The sequence below is a fragment of the Mauremys mutica genome, chromosome 3 (assembly GCF_020497125.1).
Source record: "Mauremys mutica isolate MM-2020 ecotype Southern chromosome 3, ASM2049712v1, whole genome shotgun sequence".
Taxonomy (NCBI): domain Eukaryota; kingdom Metazoa; phylum Chordata; order Testudines; family Geoemydidae; genus Mauremys; species Mauremys mutica.
Genome location: NC_059074.1, coordinates 96214028 through 96228253, shown reverse-complemented (window position 1 = coordinate 96228253; position 14226 = coordinate 96214028). Strand labels below are relative to the sequence as shown.

General features: G+C 43.4%; 1 protein-coding gene across 5 annotated transcripts in view; it reads right to left on the bottom strand.

The window, feature by feature from the left end:
• Nucleotides 1–14226, bottom strand: part of NCOA7 (nuclear receptor coactivator 7) — a 156471-nt gene that overhangs the window by 48158 nt on the left and 94087 nt on the right. For 2 of the 5 annotated variants that reach the window (XM_045010750.1, XM_045010752.1), the window contains exons 1-4: nucleotides 4593–5053; nucleotides 3097–3176; nucleotides 1726–1833; nucleotides 18–131 (exon numbers count right to left, since the gene is read on the bottom strand). In XM_045010750.1, the coding sequence (XP_044866685.1) occupies nucleotides 18–131; nucleotides 1726–1833; nucleotides 3097–3176; nucleotides 4593–4905 (615 nt within the window). In that variant the 5' untranslated portion in view covers nucleotides 4906–5053. Of the gene's footprint in view, nucleotides 1–17; nucleotides 132–1725; nucleotides 1834–3096; nucleotides 3177–4592; nucleotides 5054–14226 lie in introns of those variants that run through there. The other 3 variants (XM_045010751.1, XM_045010754.1, XM_045010755.1) reach the window with 2 other exon arrangements.

The following is a 14226-nucleotide window of genomic DNA, read 5'->3' as shown; positions in this document are numbered from 1 at the left end:
ACACAAGATTTACTTACAGGAAGTTTATCATACTCAGCATCTGATGATGAAGGAGAAACAGGAGCACCAGGACTGGAAGACGCTAACCTAGAAGCACTGGAATAGTGGTCAGTATCTGGGACATAGAGAACCTGCACAAAGATTACATTAAATATAAATAGCTTATCTGAAAAGAGTTACATATAGAAGAAAAAGAGAGACATATGTAATAATAAACACTATGGCCCTGATTCTGCAATGAGATCCATGCAGGAGTCTCAACAAAGACAATCTGGTATTGACCACGCACATCTCACTGCAAAACACATTCTGGAATAACTCCTATCTCTAAAATCCTATTTGTCAGTCAGTGGGGTTCCATATGAATCTCACTGCAGGATCAGGGTCTATATTTTGTTTTTTTGAGAAAGGCAGCAGCGTACACCAGTTTTGAAAGAATGATAACCTCCCTTACCTGTGTAAACTACAACCTAATTACAAGATGAACTAATACAGAAATCATCACAGTATAGTTTATAGAAGTTAATACAGCAGATGCCTGTTATAAAGGCAAAAATTGGACCCAAAAAAAGAAGCCACTGGAGGAAGCAACAAATGTAAATTTTAGAGCTAGAAGTTACAGGAAATTATGTTTTGCAATAAGATGTCTCTTTTCCAAACCATATTTATGTCAGAGGGAAAAACTCTTCTGAATTAAAGAGAAAATATGTAATGGAACACTGTCAGGTACCTTGGAAACTTTTTATTAATAAAAATAAATCTAATGTCAACATTTTTTTTTAATAAAAAAATTAAGCCATGTTTTATTTGGATTTTTACTCTTACAGACTTTCAAGCGTTTAGTAGCATAAGACCCTAAAAATAAAGCTGCAGAGTCATTTGCCAATGTCAAAGCCCAAAGAAGTGCAGAAAGAAATACACTTCAATGGTCAAAAAGAAAAATTAAAACTACATAACTTTTTAAACCCACAGTGTTATTTACGAGTACAGACATTTAAAAAAAACATTTATTTTTCTTTAAATAATAAAAACTTAAGGCGTCCCTGTACTTGAATTCACTCTGCTGCTGAGTGACCATAGGCAAATCACTTTACCTCTGTGCCTTGGTTTCCCCATCTGTCAAATGGAGACAATGATACTTGCGTACTTTATAAGTCGCTTTGAGATCTACTAATGAAATGTACTTTATAAGAGCTAGATATTATCATCACTAGAGCTGGCCAAAACTCAGGATTTCTGGTTAGCGAGAAATTTCAGAATTTCGAGAACTGGTTTTGTTCTGACTCAGAATGAAATCAAATTTTCAAGATTTCTTGCAAATCAGAAATTCTGGAAAAAAAACTGTACCTGGTGTTTTTAAATCTAACTATGCTCCCAGGACAGCAGCAGCTCACTGACTATTAGCAGTGGTGAAGCTGACAAGGATGTCAATTTCACTCAGCAGCCGCTGGGGGCTCCCAGAATCTAGGGTTCCTGGGCAGACCTGCCATGCAAATTGCCTCTGGGACAAGGAACCCAGGGTTTCTTATTCCTGGGCCAGCTGGCTTCCTGGGCTGCCTGATTCCCAAGTGGGTCTAGACCAATTCTTGCAACCATCTGAGCTATACCCCCCATCACCATCATATATATCTGCCTAACGGACTCATTAAGTTGGGGAGGGGGAGGAGTCTTTAAATACATAGCAAAGAATCAGAGTTTCTGAGTATTTAAAACTTAAAAAATTACCTGCCCTGGAACAATTGTGTGTGTGAACAGCCTATTGAGTTCCACAAGTCTGTTTGGAGTGATGTTAAATTTCAATGCTATGCTGTTTAGGGTGTCCTGACTTCCAGCCTGAAGAAAGAAAACTGGATGTTTAAGATACAGCAATAATCAAGTACAGGATCAGTATAATAGTTTATTTAAACTTTATCGGGTAGACCAGCTGCAGGCTATGGACTTGGTGATCTAAAATATTTTCTATCGGTCTACTTTTTGAGAGATGACACAGTTAATTATAAGACAACATCTACTAAGTTAGCAGCACTTTTTCCACTCTATAAAACAGAGAAAAAAGAAGTTACAATCCCTCTCTCACTGCTTCATCAAACTTAGTTAAACAATGTATCATTTTAACTTAGCTCCTTCCAGTTATAACTGGTTAGGAGAGAGGAGGAGGAGGGCACATTGTGCACACATTATATATATATTTGACATTCATTACTCTTTCATTCATTCTAGCAGTTAAGATTCAAGCCTATTCTCAGCAGGCCTGGTGATAACACAGCATACTAGCACATGAGAGAGTCAGGTTAAGAGTTCCTTCCCTTCCTGAATCTGTAGGGAAAAGGGGACATCACAATATGTCCCTGGCACCTTTCAGTAAGCTTGCTCCCAGAACACAACTAATCACTTCTGATACAGAAGCAGTGTATATCATTGGCATTCCAAAAAGGAAACATTGGCATCTCATGATCAGGGTACAAACATATTCCTGATAGAGGGCCTAGGCAACACTTAATGGGACAGAGCTATGGGTATGTCTACACTACCTGCCGGATCGGCGGGTAGCGATCTATCTATCGGGGACTGATTTATCGCATGTAGTGTAGATGCAATAAATTGATCCCCGATCGCTCTCCCGTCGACTGCTGAACTCTCGCAGTGTGAGAGGCAGAAGCAAAGTCGATGGGGGAGCCGCGGCCGCTCATCCAGCGCCACAAGGACGCGAAGTGGGTAATTTTAATTTGATCTAAGATACGTCGACTTCAGCTACGCTATTCTCATAGCTGAAGTTGTGTTCTTAGATCGATTCTCTCTCCCCCTCAGTGTAGACCAGGCCTATTTCTCAGAGGAACAGGAGAGGTATTACATGGCCACACTATGGAAGTGGAAATACACAAGGCAGGAAGCTGGGAGAGGGTGGGTGATGCCTACGCTGGAGGATGGTTGTGGGGTTGAGGCCAATTTCCCTTCCTACACATAGAATATTTGGAGGATATTTTTAAAAAGAATTAAAGGGTATCTATATTAGTTTGGTTTCTTTAGATTCTCATTAACCTCGACAACCTCATTTTAAACATTAACAAATGACCTAACTGTGCACCCAGTACTTACAGTATATTCTATAGTTCCAAGGGGTTTCTGAGTAACCATTTTCTTCTCTTTCTTTTCATTGGTTTTGTTTTGATTGTCATCTGAGGAACAAACAAGTCACTTAAATTAACCAAGTCTCAAACCTTTCACCTGTCAACATTTTTCAAGTGAGGATACTTACAGTACATGTGGGACATAACTATGGTTTGATCACATACAACAGTGACACTGCAAAAAAGAGACACTGTACTTGTTAAGCCCTGAAATGTTATCATATGGCCACCAAGACTAAATCAATACTGTACTAGGTTCTGATTAGAATTTTAAAGCCTTTTAAGGTCAACTTATACCCTACTGCATCCCTGTAAAAAGTCTTTGTGGATTCTTCCCTTAGTTAATGAAGAACAATTTACTTCTGGGGTAAAGCACACATTTGTACTACACGACTGGGGTGATGTCCAGATAGAAAGAGCTAGCACGTGGTCGTATTCAGTAATTCTGCATCAGTAGATTTATGAAAAATCAGATTAAAATGGGGACCTAACCAATAATACTTAATATTTTAAATACTATTTTCATCCTCAAAATATTTTATAAGCTAAGGCCCTTGAAGACATTTACATGAGTTAATGGAGCTATTCAGGTGTGTGTGTGTGTGTAAAACTTTGCAGGATAAGAGCTTAATTCATTAGAATTCTCAACTTCAGTGTTAGGTAGGTAGGTACGGCAAGTATTATTATCCTTATTTTTTGCAGAGAGTTTAAGTAACATGCTCAAAATATGAGAGAGACAACAGGTATCTGGCAGTCAGTTGCATGCCCACAGCTCTTACTGACTTCAAGGATTGCTGAGTAAAGGTGCTGGAGGATAAATCTGCATGGAGTCCTACTGAAATCAATGGGACTCTGCCTAGGTTGATCCCTTTGGAGGACTGAAATTTGATTTTGAAAACAAGCATTTTTTTCTTAACTACATGGTTTATTTCTTTGGAAAAATAAAGTTACTCCTCAATTACTTAGAAATAGTCATGCAAGCACTGCCGCTACTTAAGAGATAAACCACCGTTTACTAAAAATATATACAGCTAAATGATTAGATAATTGTATTGATTGTAAAGGTACTGGCAGCAGAATGTCTTTTCTTGCTAATCTATACTCATGAGCAAGCGCTAAAACCAAAACATGGTAAACACAGCATGAATAAATCGGCCGCTAAAAAACAAGAAGACCTTAATGATCTATCTGATGCATCTGGGAGTTTTGGATGCGAAGAAACACGCCACATCATCGGCACACAACATGGGTATTAATTTTCAAATGATGCCATTACTACAATAGTCTCTGTACATGCTTAATGGAAACCAACACCACACTTTTAGGGGCAAAGGTACAATTATTTGCTATTAGAGATAGCAAATACACCCACTCACGTAAGATTTCAAAGTGATTCAGCCCCTTAACCTCCTCCCCCATATTCTAACAAGTGACCAGCGGAAGGAAACAGGAATCATTGCATACCTAGCAAAAGGTAAGGCTGTCTGTAGTCAACACACCAGGAGAAATGCTTGTGAACAGAAAGACTGTGCATAACCTCTAGCGGGTTGTTCAAACTGCTTGGATCACAGGCCACAACTTCAGGTAAGGACTCGCAGCTGTCTCCATTTGCCGAATTGTACCCAGAAGACAAAGTCTCATCTCTTTCAACACTGCTGCATTCTTGGGGAAATTTGCATGCAGCTCTTTTGTCTGTGGCAGCCGCAGCAGCGGGAGAAGGGCAGATGTTGCAACATTCACCTGGATCGTGGACACAACAACACTCCACTGCAAACATCTCCGGGCGGGGAATGAGGGCAAATTACCTAATCACACGCAATGTGTCTGATAAGGAATGTGGCGGCTCATACCCTGCAAAGAAACGGTGACTTCTGAAAGCACAGGGATCCTGCTGTTCTGTTGCTTGTCCTGCAATCTTCTAGAAAGGACACGTCTCTCCCCTTTCCTCGCCGCCTCCTCCTCCTCCTCCTCCTCCTCCCAAGACAGCTCGCCTGGCTCCAGGCGGGACAGGCAGCTCCAGCAGAGCCTCTCGCTGCTCTGAGCTGTAGGGGTCTCTCCCTTGCAACGAAGCCTCTCCCCTGCAGACGGAGGCCTCTCTCCAGCAGGACGTGCTTGTTGCTCGAGGAACTAACGCCATGAAAAGAAGCTGCTGCCCACCCTCGTCCCTTCTCCGAGCAGCTGGAGAAGCGCTGGCCGGGGGCAGGGCAGCCGAGCTCTCCCAGTGCTCACTGGGGAGGGGGCTTGCTCTGCGCAGTCCAGTTTCAACCAGACTAGAGCAGGAGCAGAGCGAGTGCTGCCCTGCACGCACCGCCCCCAGCCCCAGGATCGCAGGCTCTGTCTGGAACAAAGGTATAAGGGCCCTCCCTGGTCTTACACATGCAGCACGTACAGCCCCAGGCCCTGCAATAAAGCCCAGGAAGGAGCAGGGTCAGTAGTGGGACAAGGAGCACTTTGTCTCCCTCCCCACTCAGGAGCCACTTGTGCAGGTACTCGGACACTATTCTCCACAAATCAGTTTTAACGACACTAGCAGCTGTTTTTACCAACCCACTAAAATAGATTCCAGACCCTGCTTTGTGATCTAACCCCACAGAGAGGCCTAAACATTAAACGTTTAAGCCTGTTTAACAATATCTTTTTCTTTAAGGTAATCAGTGGCTGATTTACTTGTTCCATCCTGCTTTGTGATTTGGAGAATAGGTAACCAAATACTGCAAAGCTGGGCTTCTGGTACTTTATATTACTATTTTAGAGAGCCTGTGAAATTTAACCTCCTTGTAGGAGGGAAAAGACCAAAGAAACCTAGCACAATAGCATTAACTTCAAAAAGGGAAACTATACAAAAATGAGCAGGCTAGTTAAACAAATTAAAAGAAACACTCATAAGAGTTAAATGCCTGCAAGCTGCATAGAAACTCTTTAAAAACACCATAATAGAGGCTCCAGCTAAGTGTATCCCCCTCCCCTCCAAGTACCCAAAATGCATGGCTTGTGTGACTGTTAATGTATTACCTAGTAGGGTTCCAAACAGCTGTCTGATGCAATACAGAAAACTGAGCTAGATTCTTGTTTTTAATTTAAAAAGCCTAAATTAATGCAAACAGTACAGAAGCTTTGCAAAAGTTCACAAAATCAGTTTAGGCTAAATATAAATTCTAACTGAGGCAAAAGAGATACCGTCAAAATTAATTATACCCAATTTTCACCAATAACTAATTTTATTGCATCTAGCACCTTTGCCAACACATATGTTCATCTTTCCAAGTGCAAGAGAAATAGCATACACGAGAATACAGACCTTGTATAAAATTATTTTTTTATTTTAAATAGGTTTTTAATTTGATCACCTTTATAGTCACCTTTCTTCTATAAGATGGAAATTTCCAAAGAGATAAGTTGCATGACTTATATGACCCAGTACTTAAAATATAAAGATTGCCAAATAGCCTTGTTTACAAGAAATGATGGGACGTATGTTATAAACTGTCTGAGTTTCTTCTTAATGTTGCTGGTGAATTCACATTGAGTGGCTGGTATGTGTTTGTTAGGGCTTTTGTAACCAGTTGTTTTTACAGAATTTGAGGATACGCTCTGTAAGGTGATCATAGCATTTTAGGCCTGAAAGAGACTTTGAGAGGTCCTCTAGTCCAGTCCCCTGCACTCATGGCAGGACCAAGTATTATGACAGATACCTGTTGACTCTGTCATATTTTGGGCATGTTACTTAAACTCTCTGCAAAGAATAAGGATAATACTACTTGCCAACCTACCTAACGCTGAAGTTCTAGGTCTTTGTTACCCAGGTAATTCCATGTTAACTTCCTCAAAAGTGGTTGTTTGTCTTTTTCATTTTGATATTTTCAGGGCATGTGGCATACAACACTGAATATTTTTTTTAAAGCTGCTGGTTTCAGCAGGACTTTTCCAGAAAATGACATGAGCCCAGGATGACATAAAACAAAGCTTATTGGGTCATGTTATCAGAACTGAAGGCAGGGCTCGCTCCAGGCACCAGCTCAGCAAGCAGGTGCTTGGGGCGGCCGAGGGGAAGGGGCGGCACGTCGGGCTCTTTGGCGGCAATTCGGCGGCAGGTCCCTCGGTCCCTCTGATTGCCATCGCAGCTTTTTTTTCTTTTCTTTTTCGACGCTTGGGGCGGCAAAAACCCTGGAGCCAGCCCTGATTGAAGGTAGTTTTCACAACTGATGTGCCTGAAGACCCTCAGGGGAAGGTGCTGCAAGGCAAACTAAGTTATAATCACCATCCATCAAAATCAAGTAGAAAGCTGAGACCATCACCTTTTTGAGACAAAAGAAGACTGATGGTTCAGAACCCCAGGACTAATTACCTCCAGGGAAAGAAGTCATGACATCAATAAACAGGCAACACCAGCCTTTGACCAGTCTCCCAGTACCTGAAAAGCCCTCTACTGTGAAGTACTGTGCCAGCTATAACATCATCTACTTCCTTGACTGCAGCTGTAGCTCCTGACCCCTGAAAGGCCAGAAGACTGCAAGTGCAGAAGAGTTTGCAAATTCCCTGTTATCTTCTTATTTTTCCCTTTTTTTCTACTTTTTCCTTTTGTTTTCATTATCTGGGGGCATCCCAACCTTTTTGTTAGTTTAGGATGTGAAGGTATGGTTGTGTGTGGATGTGTGTCTGAGTGCCTGTAACGCCCTCACCGGGAAGGCATCAGAAAGAAAGATTCCCTCCTCCCCTGGTTCAAAACAACACTAAATGCTACCTCTTAAAAGATATTTAGTAATGTGTATTCCGTATTCCATGTAAGCATCCTAGGAAACTTAAGACTGTCAGCTGAAAATTGTTAAGTAAGATTTATCAAACTTCTGCTTACCAGAGTGTTCTGCTAAAAGTCTATAATCCTGGCTGGGCGATTGTAGGCAGGAGAGAAAGGGTTAACCACCAGATAAAAGTTTGGAAATCAGCTTAGACATTAAACAATAGTTTGGCTTGAATATTAAAATAGCCAACCCCCTCCAAGCCCTGATTTGAATAACAGCCTCATCCTTAGACTGTCAGTAAGGATTGATTGTGAGCCCCAGGCACTGTTAACTTTTTTTGGGACACTTTGTGGAATCTACAGAATGATCTCCTTGGGATCCAGAGGAGAGGGATGCCATGAAAAAGAGAGCTATGACCGAGTTTTCTGAGCAGTGGTGGAGAGAGATAAACACAGCCATTCCCATCCAGGCATGGACTTGAGGGATACCATTCAGGTCATGGTCAGCCCTATTAACTAACAGATAGTAAATCTAATACACACAGAAAATACTTTGTGTAACTATGACCAATAGTAACAGACCTCTTTTGTAATAGGCATATATATTAGTCTTCACTGGTTGCCTGTCCATAGGATGTAATATGGAAATTTGGAATATGGAAATTAAAAAAAATTGCTAGAGGAAAACCAGGATCCTTGCTTCTGAAGAATTCATTTGCTCCTGCTACTTATTCCCTACCTAAAATGACAATCCCTCAATTGTGATTTCATAATCAGTTTTGATGTCAGAAAAAGTATTAAGACATCAGGTACGGAATTAAATAACAGGAACAGATGAACTCTTAAAGAAAGATTCAATTTTCATGCTACTATCCTTAATAATAAAATTGGGGATGGGTAGAGAGAGCAAAGAATAGAAAGAAGAATGAAGCTATCTAGCAAAACAGTCTCTAAACAGATTTTCAAAGTTTTCCACCAGGCATCAACAGGGCTGCAAGTACTATATCAGGTGTGATGGAATGAGTGGGGAATTCTTCCTTGTTGTGGTTGTCCTAGTGGAGAAGATGGGGCAAGGGGCTTCATGCATCTTCTCCCTTGCCTACCTAGGAAGGGGCTGGGCTAGCACAGCCAGAGGCACTGCAAACCCTAAAGAAGGCATGGCTGAGTGTGGTAGGGCCATGCTCATATCGTCCCTTGTACATCTGCTGGAGGTTGGTGCTGATGGGAGCCCACACTGTACCTCTAAAAATGGTGTGAAAACTGCTTCTTACCAAAGGCATGAGCCATGCCTCAGCGCCCCCCAACTAATGCTGGCAGGGTGCCCTGCCGCAACTTCATCTATCATCTCAACTCTGGCTCTGAAAGCCACAAAAAAGGGCCCATATCTTTGTGCTTCTAAACATATTTCAAAAACAAATGTGAAATCTTTAGTCATATTTTCTTTGTTTGGGGCAATTTATTTTTACCCTGCAAATACAGTAACTAAGTCTAGATAAAATCCTTAGAATAACCCCTCATCCACTTCATTTGACAGGTTTTTGCCATTTAATTATTGCACTTCCACTGGTGGAAAATATTGGTATATAGGCATGAGCTATCGATGTATCTTGCGTACACAGTTTTAAAAAAAATTAACCTTTCATCTGAAAACCTGAGTTTGTTTTAAAGAATCCAACTAACCTAAATCCCAGGGGATTTACTGTACTTGTAACCACACTTATCATATGTTTAACTTCACAGAGGTCACAAATTGAACTCTGCACAAAAATATTTTTATATATATGTTTATCATTCCCCCCGTCACCACTACCCTTATTTCTCCATGAAGGAACCAAAGTTTTCTTCTCTGTGCATGAACTAAGGACAATAATACTTGTGTCCTGTTTGCTCCAGCAGAAGTCCCAGGCACCTAGTAAATATCAGGTGGTGGAGTTCATCTAGGCAGTTTCTGGGCAACTTCTTCATCCCATGGTAGTATGGGCAATCGCTCTTTTTTGAGTCAAATAGTATTTCAGGCTCAAAGGAAAAAGGCAGCCAGCATCTATCCTTTGAACTTGGACATTTGCTTAGTGCTGAGATGATACATTTATGTTCTCAGGTTTTTCTGTAGTGCCCATTTGCCCAAAAGCTGGTGGCTCAAGCATTTGAGAATTCTAAGATGTTAATACCATTTGTTAATTTGTGGTATGTACTGAATAGCATTTGCAGGAAGGGGGAAATTGGGGGCGGAGAGGGAGCCATCCACAAATCCAACACACATGGACAGTAGCAAAATAACAAGCAGCAAAATAAAAGTATATAGAAAATGATTATTAATAAAGAACAATGAGAATGAATGTTCAGAGAGAAAAAAGCAGTAAAAGAGATCAGCTAAAAAAAAAGATTGTAGCAAAGAACTACTGACTCCTTTATGCCTCTATACATAATTCCTGAGTTCCCTGGAAGATTATTCTGATTTTTCTTTTCAGCGATCCTTAAAAATGTGCAAGGTCACTTTTTGATGATATTTTGGTAAGTGAGAATGAGTGCTAAAAGAAAATGATGCTAAAAGAGCAACTATCATCCTAGTTGCCTTGTGGAATTATAGTAGAATATTACTCCTGCCACCGAGTAAATATTTGTGTAAATGGAGAAAAAGAGTCCAATAAAATGCTGGGCTGTATACGCAGAAGTATCATATCTGGGTGCTGTAATGTACTATAAACAATACTTTCTATGGGTCTGTTCCTGCTCCCAGTGAGAGCTAGACCAGGTTCTATATAGCTTTGTACTCGTTTTTTCTGCAGAAAATCTCCCACCTTTGCTATCACCCATTCAACATTCGGGGCAGTGGTACTTGGTGCTCGAAGCCTTCAAGGATTGATTTAATCAAGAAAAGTTAAAGGCATTAAATAATAATAGCTTAGCTAAACTACAAATAAGGAGTGGATGCATGATTGCAGTCCACAAGTATTTGAAGAGCATGAACACACGGGGGCGAGATGAAATGATCCAACCATAACACTAGAGGTAATGGGATGAAACAGAGTTAACGGCTGAATCTCAGGAAACATTCCTTATCAGTGAGCTCCTGTTTAGAATATGAAACTGCACAGTCTCCATGAGGATGTGGTACAATACCCATCCTGTGAGTCATCCTAAAAGAGACACAGAATTTAAGAATATAGAAAGTAGGGGGCAATCCTGCTTTGGCCAAGGTAAGGGTGTTGGAGACATGGGAAAGGGGGAAGATGGATAAGATGACATAATATGTCTTTTCTATCTCTAGATTCTAGGATGTCATAGCAGGTTGCAGCGATAGTGGCATGTGGAGGGGGTGATTTCATTGTATGTCTGTGGGGGTATCGTGATACCTACTGTTGGCTGTTTCAAATGGAAGTGGGAGGGTTTGTTTATGAATTCTTTCAGCTCCTTTATTTTTTTTCTAGACCCCTGTAATTTAAGTGTCTTCTGTTGCCACTTCTCTCCCCCTACCACTGTCCCCATCTTGATTCCTGTATGTTTCTTCTCTGTCACCTTATTCTTTCCGCTCTCTCTTGCAGAGGGTAGCCGGGGCTGTGTGTGGGCAGGGGAGTAGCTCATGGTGCAGGCAGAGGGTAGCTAGGGGTTGTGTACGGGCACAGGTAGCTCAGGGTGCAGGCAGGGGGTAGCTAGAGGCTTTGTGCAGGCAGGGGGTAGCTACGGGTTATGTACGGGCAGGGGAGTAGCTAGGGAATGCACAGACGGGAGTAGCTCAGGGTGCAGGCAAGGGGGTAGCTCAGGTTGCAGGGAGAAGGATAGTTAGGGGCTGTGTGCCAGGAGGGTCTGTGGTGGCTGCTCCCGGAGGGTTCTGCTGGCTCTGGAGCTGGGTCCCCCCCCTAGGGTGGCTCTTACTGGCAGAGCTGGGAGCTGAGGAGCAGCTGCAACCCCGGCCACCAGCAGCAAATGGGGCAATGCCACAGCTGCCCACCCCATGGCACCACCAGCCAGAGGAGCAGCTGGCCCACACTGCCTGGCTCTGGCTTCCCACCTACAATGTGGCCTGAGGGAGAGGAGGAGGTGTGGGGGGGTGGAGCTGCCCCTGGACTACCCCACTCTGGGTAAGGCAGTGCAGTTTGGGGGGCCAACACCTTTGTGCCCCCCCCCCAACTCTGCCCATGGGCTCAGGGCTTCTGTCCATGGGGAGCGCTGGGGCTCGGGGCTTCAGTCACACATGGCTCCCAGCTTCAGTGGGGGAGGAGAGGCAGACTGGGGCTCCCGGCTTCAGCCCTGTGCTGCTCCCAGCTTCAGGGGGTGCTTCCAGGGCAGGGCTGCTGATTTCAGCCCCAGGCCACTCCCAGGGCTCCCGGCTTCAACACCATGGGGGGTGCCAGGGTTTGGGGCACCTGGTTTCAGCCATAGTGCTCTGCAGTCCCCCTGAAAGGGCTCGTGGCCCCTCAGTGGGCCACAGACCCCTGGTTGAGAACCACTGAGTTAAAGGACAGGGTCATTTGAGAATGTAGTTGGTTTTGAGGCAAAACCTTAGCAGAACATCTAATCCTATTTTAATAGCCTTTTACATCTAAAAGTATTTTTTCATTATCAGAGCACTTTATAAAAATTAAAGTAATTAATCTTCTGCATCTCTCTGAGGGAGATAACTGAGGCCTGGTCTACGCTACACGGTTATATCGATGCAAGGCAGTTTATGTCGACCTAGTTGCGCATGTGTCTCCCACCGCTGTGAGCTCCGACATAGTAACATCACCTTCCCAAGCAGTATAGAGCCATGGCCAATGTACTTAAGTCTATGCAGTGCAAGTGTAAACACTGCATTAGTTATGTCAAACCTCACTGTCCTCCAGCATCCCCCACTGACCCACTCTGGTCACCACTTTGAACTCCACTGCCCAGTAGTCACGCAGACCAGAAGTCCCTGTCCCCCCTTTAACGCCCCACAACATTTTGAAATTCCTTTTCTTGATGGCCTGGCTTGGTGGGCACACCTAGATTGTGGCAGAGGAAGAGGAGAGGCATGCGGGACAGACAATCGGGGGATCCAGCTGTGCCGCAAGCCAGGACCAGTTTTTTACTCCACTGCAGTCCAGGCAGTCGAGCCTGATGCAGAGGAAGGAACCTTGGGTAAATGTGTAGGTAAATTTTCAGTTACAGGGATGGCACCCCCAAAGCAGCAGGACACATCTTTTGACTTTTCATGACTTTACTCATGTTAGAAGAGGAAGTGGTACAATCAAGAAAGGCAGAGTTGCTACACCTCTACCCCGATATAACGCTGTCCTCGGGAGCCAAAAAATCTTACCACGTTATAGGTGAAACCATGTTATATCGAACTTGCTTTGATCCAATGGAGTGCGCAGCCCTGCCCCCCCGGAGCACTGCTTTACTGCGTTATAGCCCAATTAGTGTTACATCAGGTCGCGTTATATCGGGGTAGAGGTGTATCTGCTTTTCATTCTCCTCTAGAGTTGGGGAGGGGGAGCAGAGCAGTTTGTTTATGTACACGGGGATGTCCCTTGAATCTCCTGAGAGAACTTGATGAAACTTTCATGGAGATACTCTGCAGTCCTCTGCTGAAGGTGTCTACGGAGATCTGCTTTCTTTCTGCCTCTGTGGTAGGACACTTTTCTGTGCCACTCAGTGATACCTGCAGCAGGCATCATTGCAATAAACAAGTTAGTAGCCTATGGCTCGGGCATTTTGGGATGCCAGCAGCTCCTGTATAATCCCTGCCTTTGTGACCCTCTGATATCAGGAGTGTGATATCAGCTAAAATCACCACCACATATGGAAAATGGGGCCAGTATTCAGTGCCATTGCTCTCAATTATTAGACTCATACAACCAAGCAATTCCCTCCTCATTTCTCCTATCCTTGGTGGGCCATACTCACCAGGGCTAATGCCATGACTGCCACCGTGCACAAGCAATCCCAAGCCGAAGTGAGACTGTAGTGCTTAATACTTGACAGGAGCGAGGGGAGTGACTTCAAAATCTTAAGTTTTACTTTCTGTAGTGAATGCACTGACAATGGTACCCCTGTGTTTTATCTTCAGCTGCTGCCACTGCGGCCTTCACCACCACACAACGCCTGAGCCAGATAAGGAAGAAAAAGATGCGGACTTGGGATAACCTTTCAGCAAGATCCTGCAAGCCAGTGATGCATCAGACCATGAGCATGAACACTGCGATCAGCCTGAAGAAGGAAAGAGTGGTGAGGAGATAGGAGTCCCAGCAGGAAAAGGAGAGAGAGAGATGCACCAGGACACAATGGGGCTTCTCAAGCAATAAGCACAGATGCTGTAGACTCTGGTGGACCTGCAGATTCAACAATCCAGTGCTTGCCTCCCTCTGCAGCCCACTGAGAACTGAATATTGGGATCTC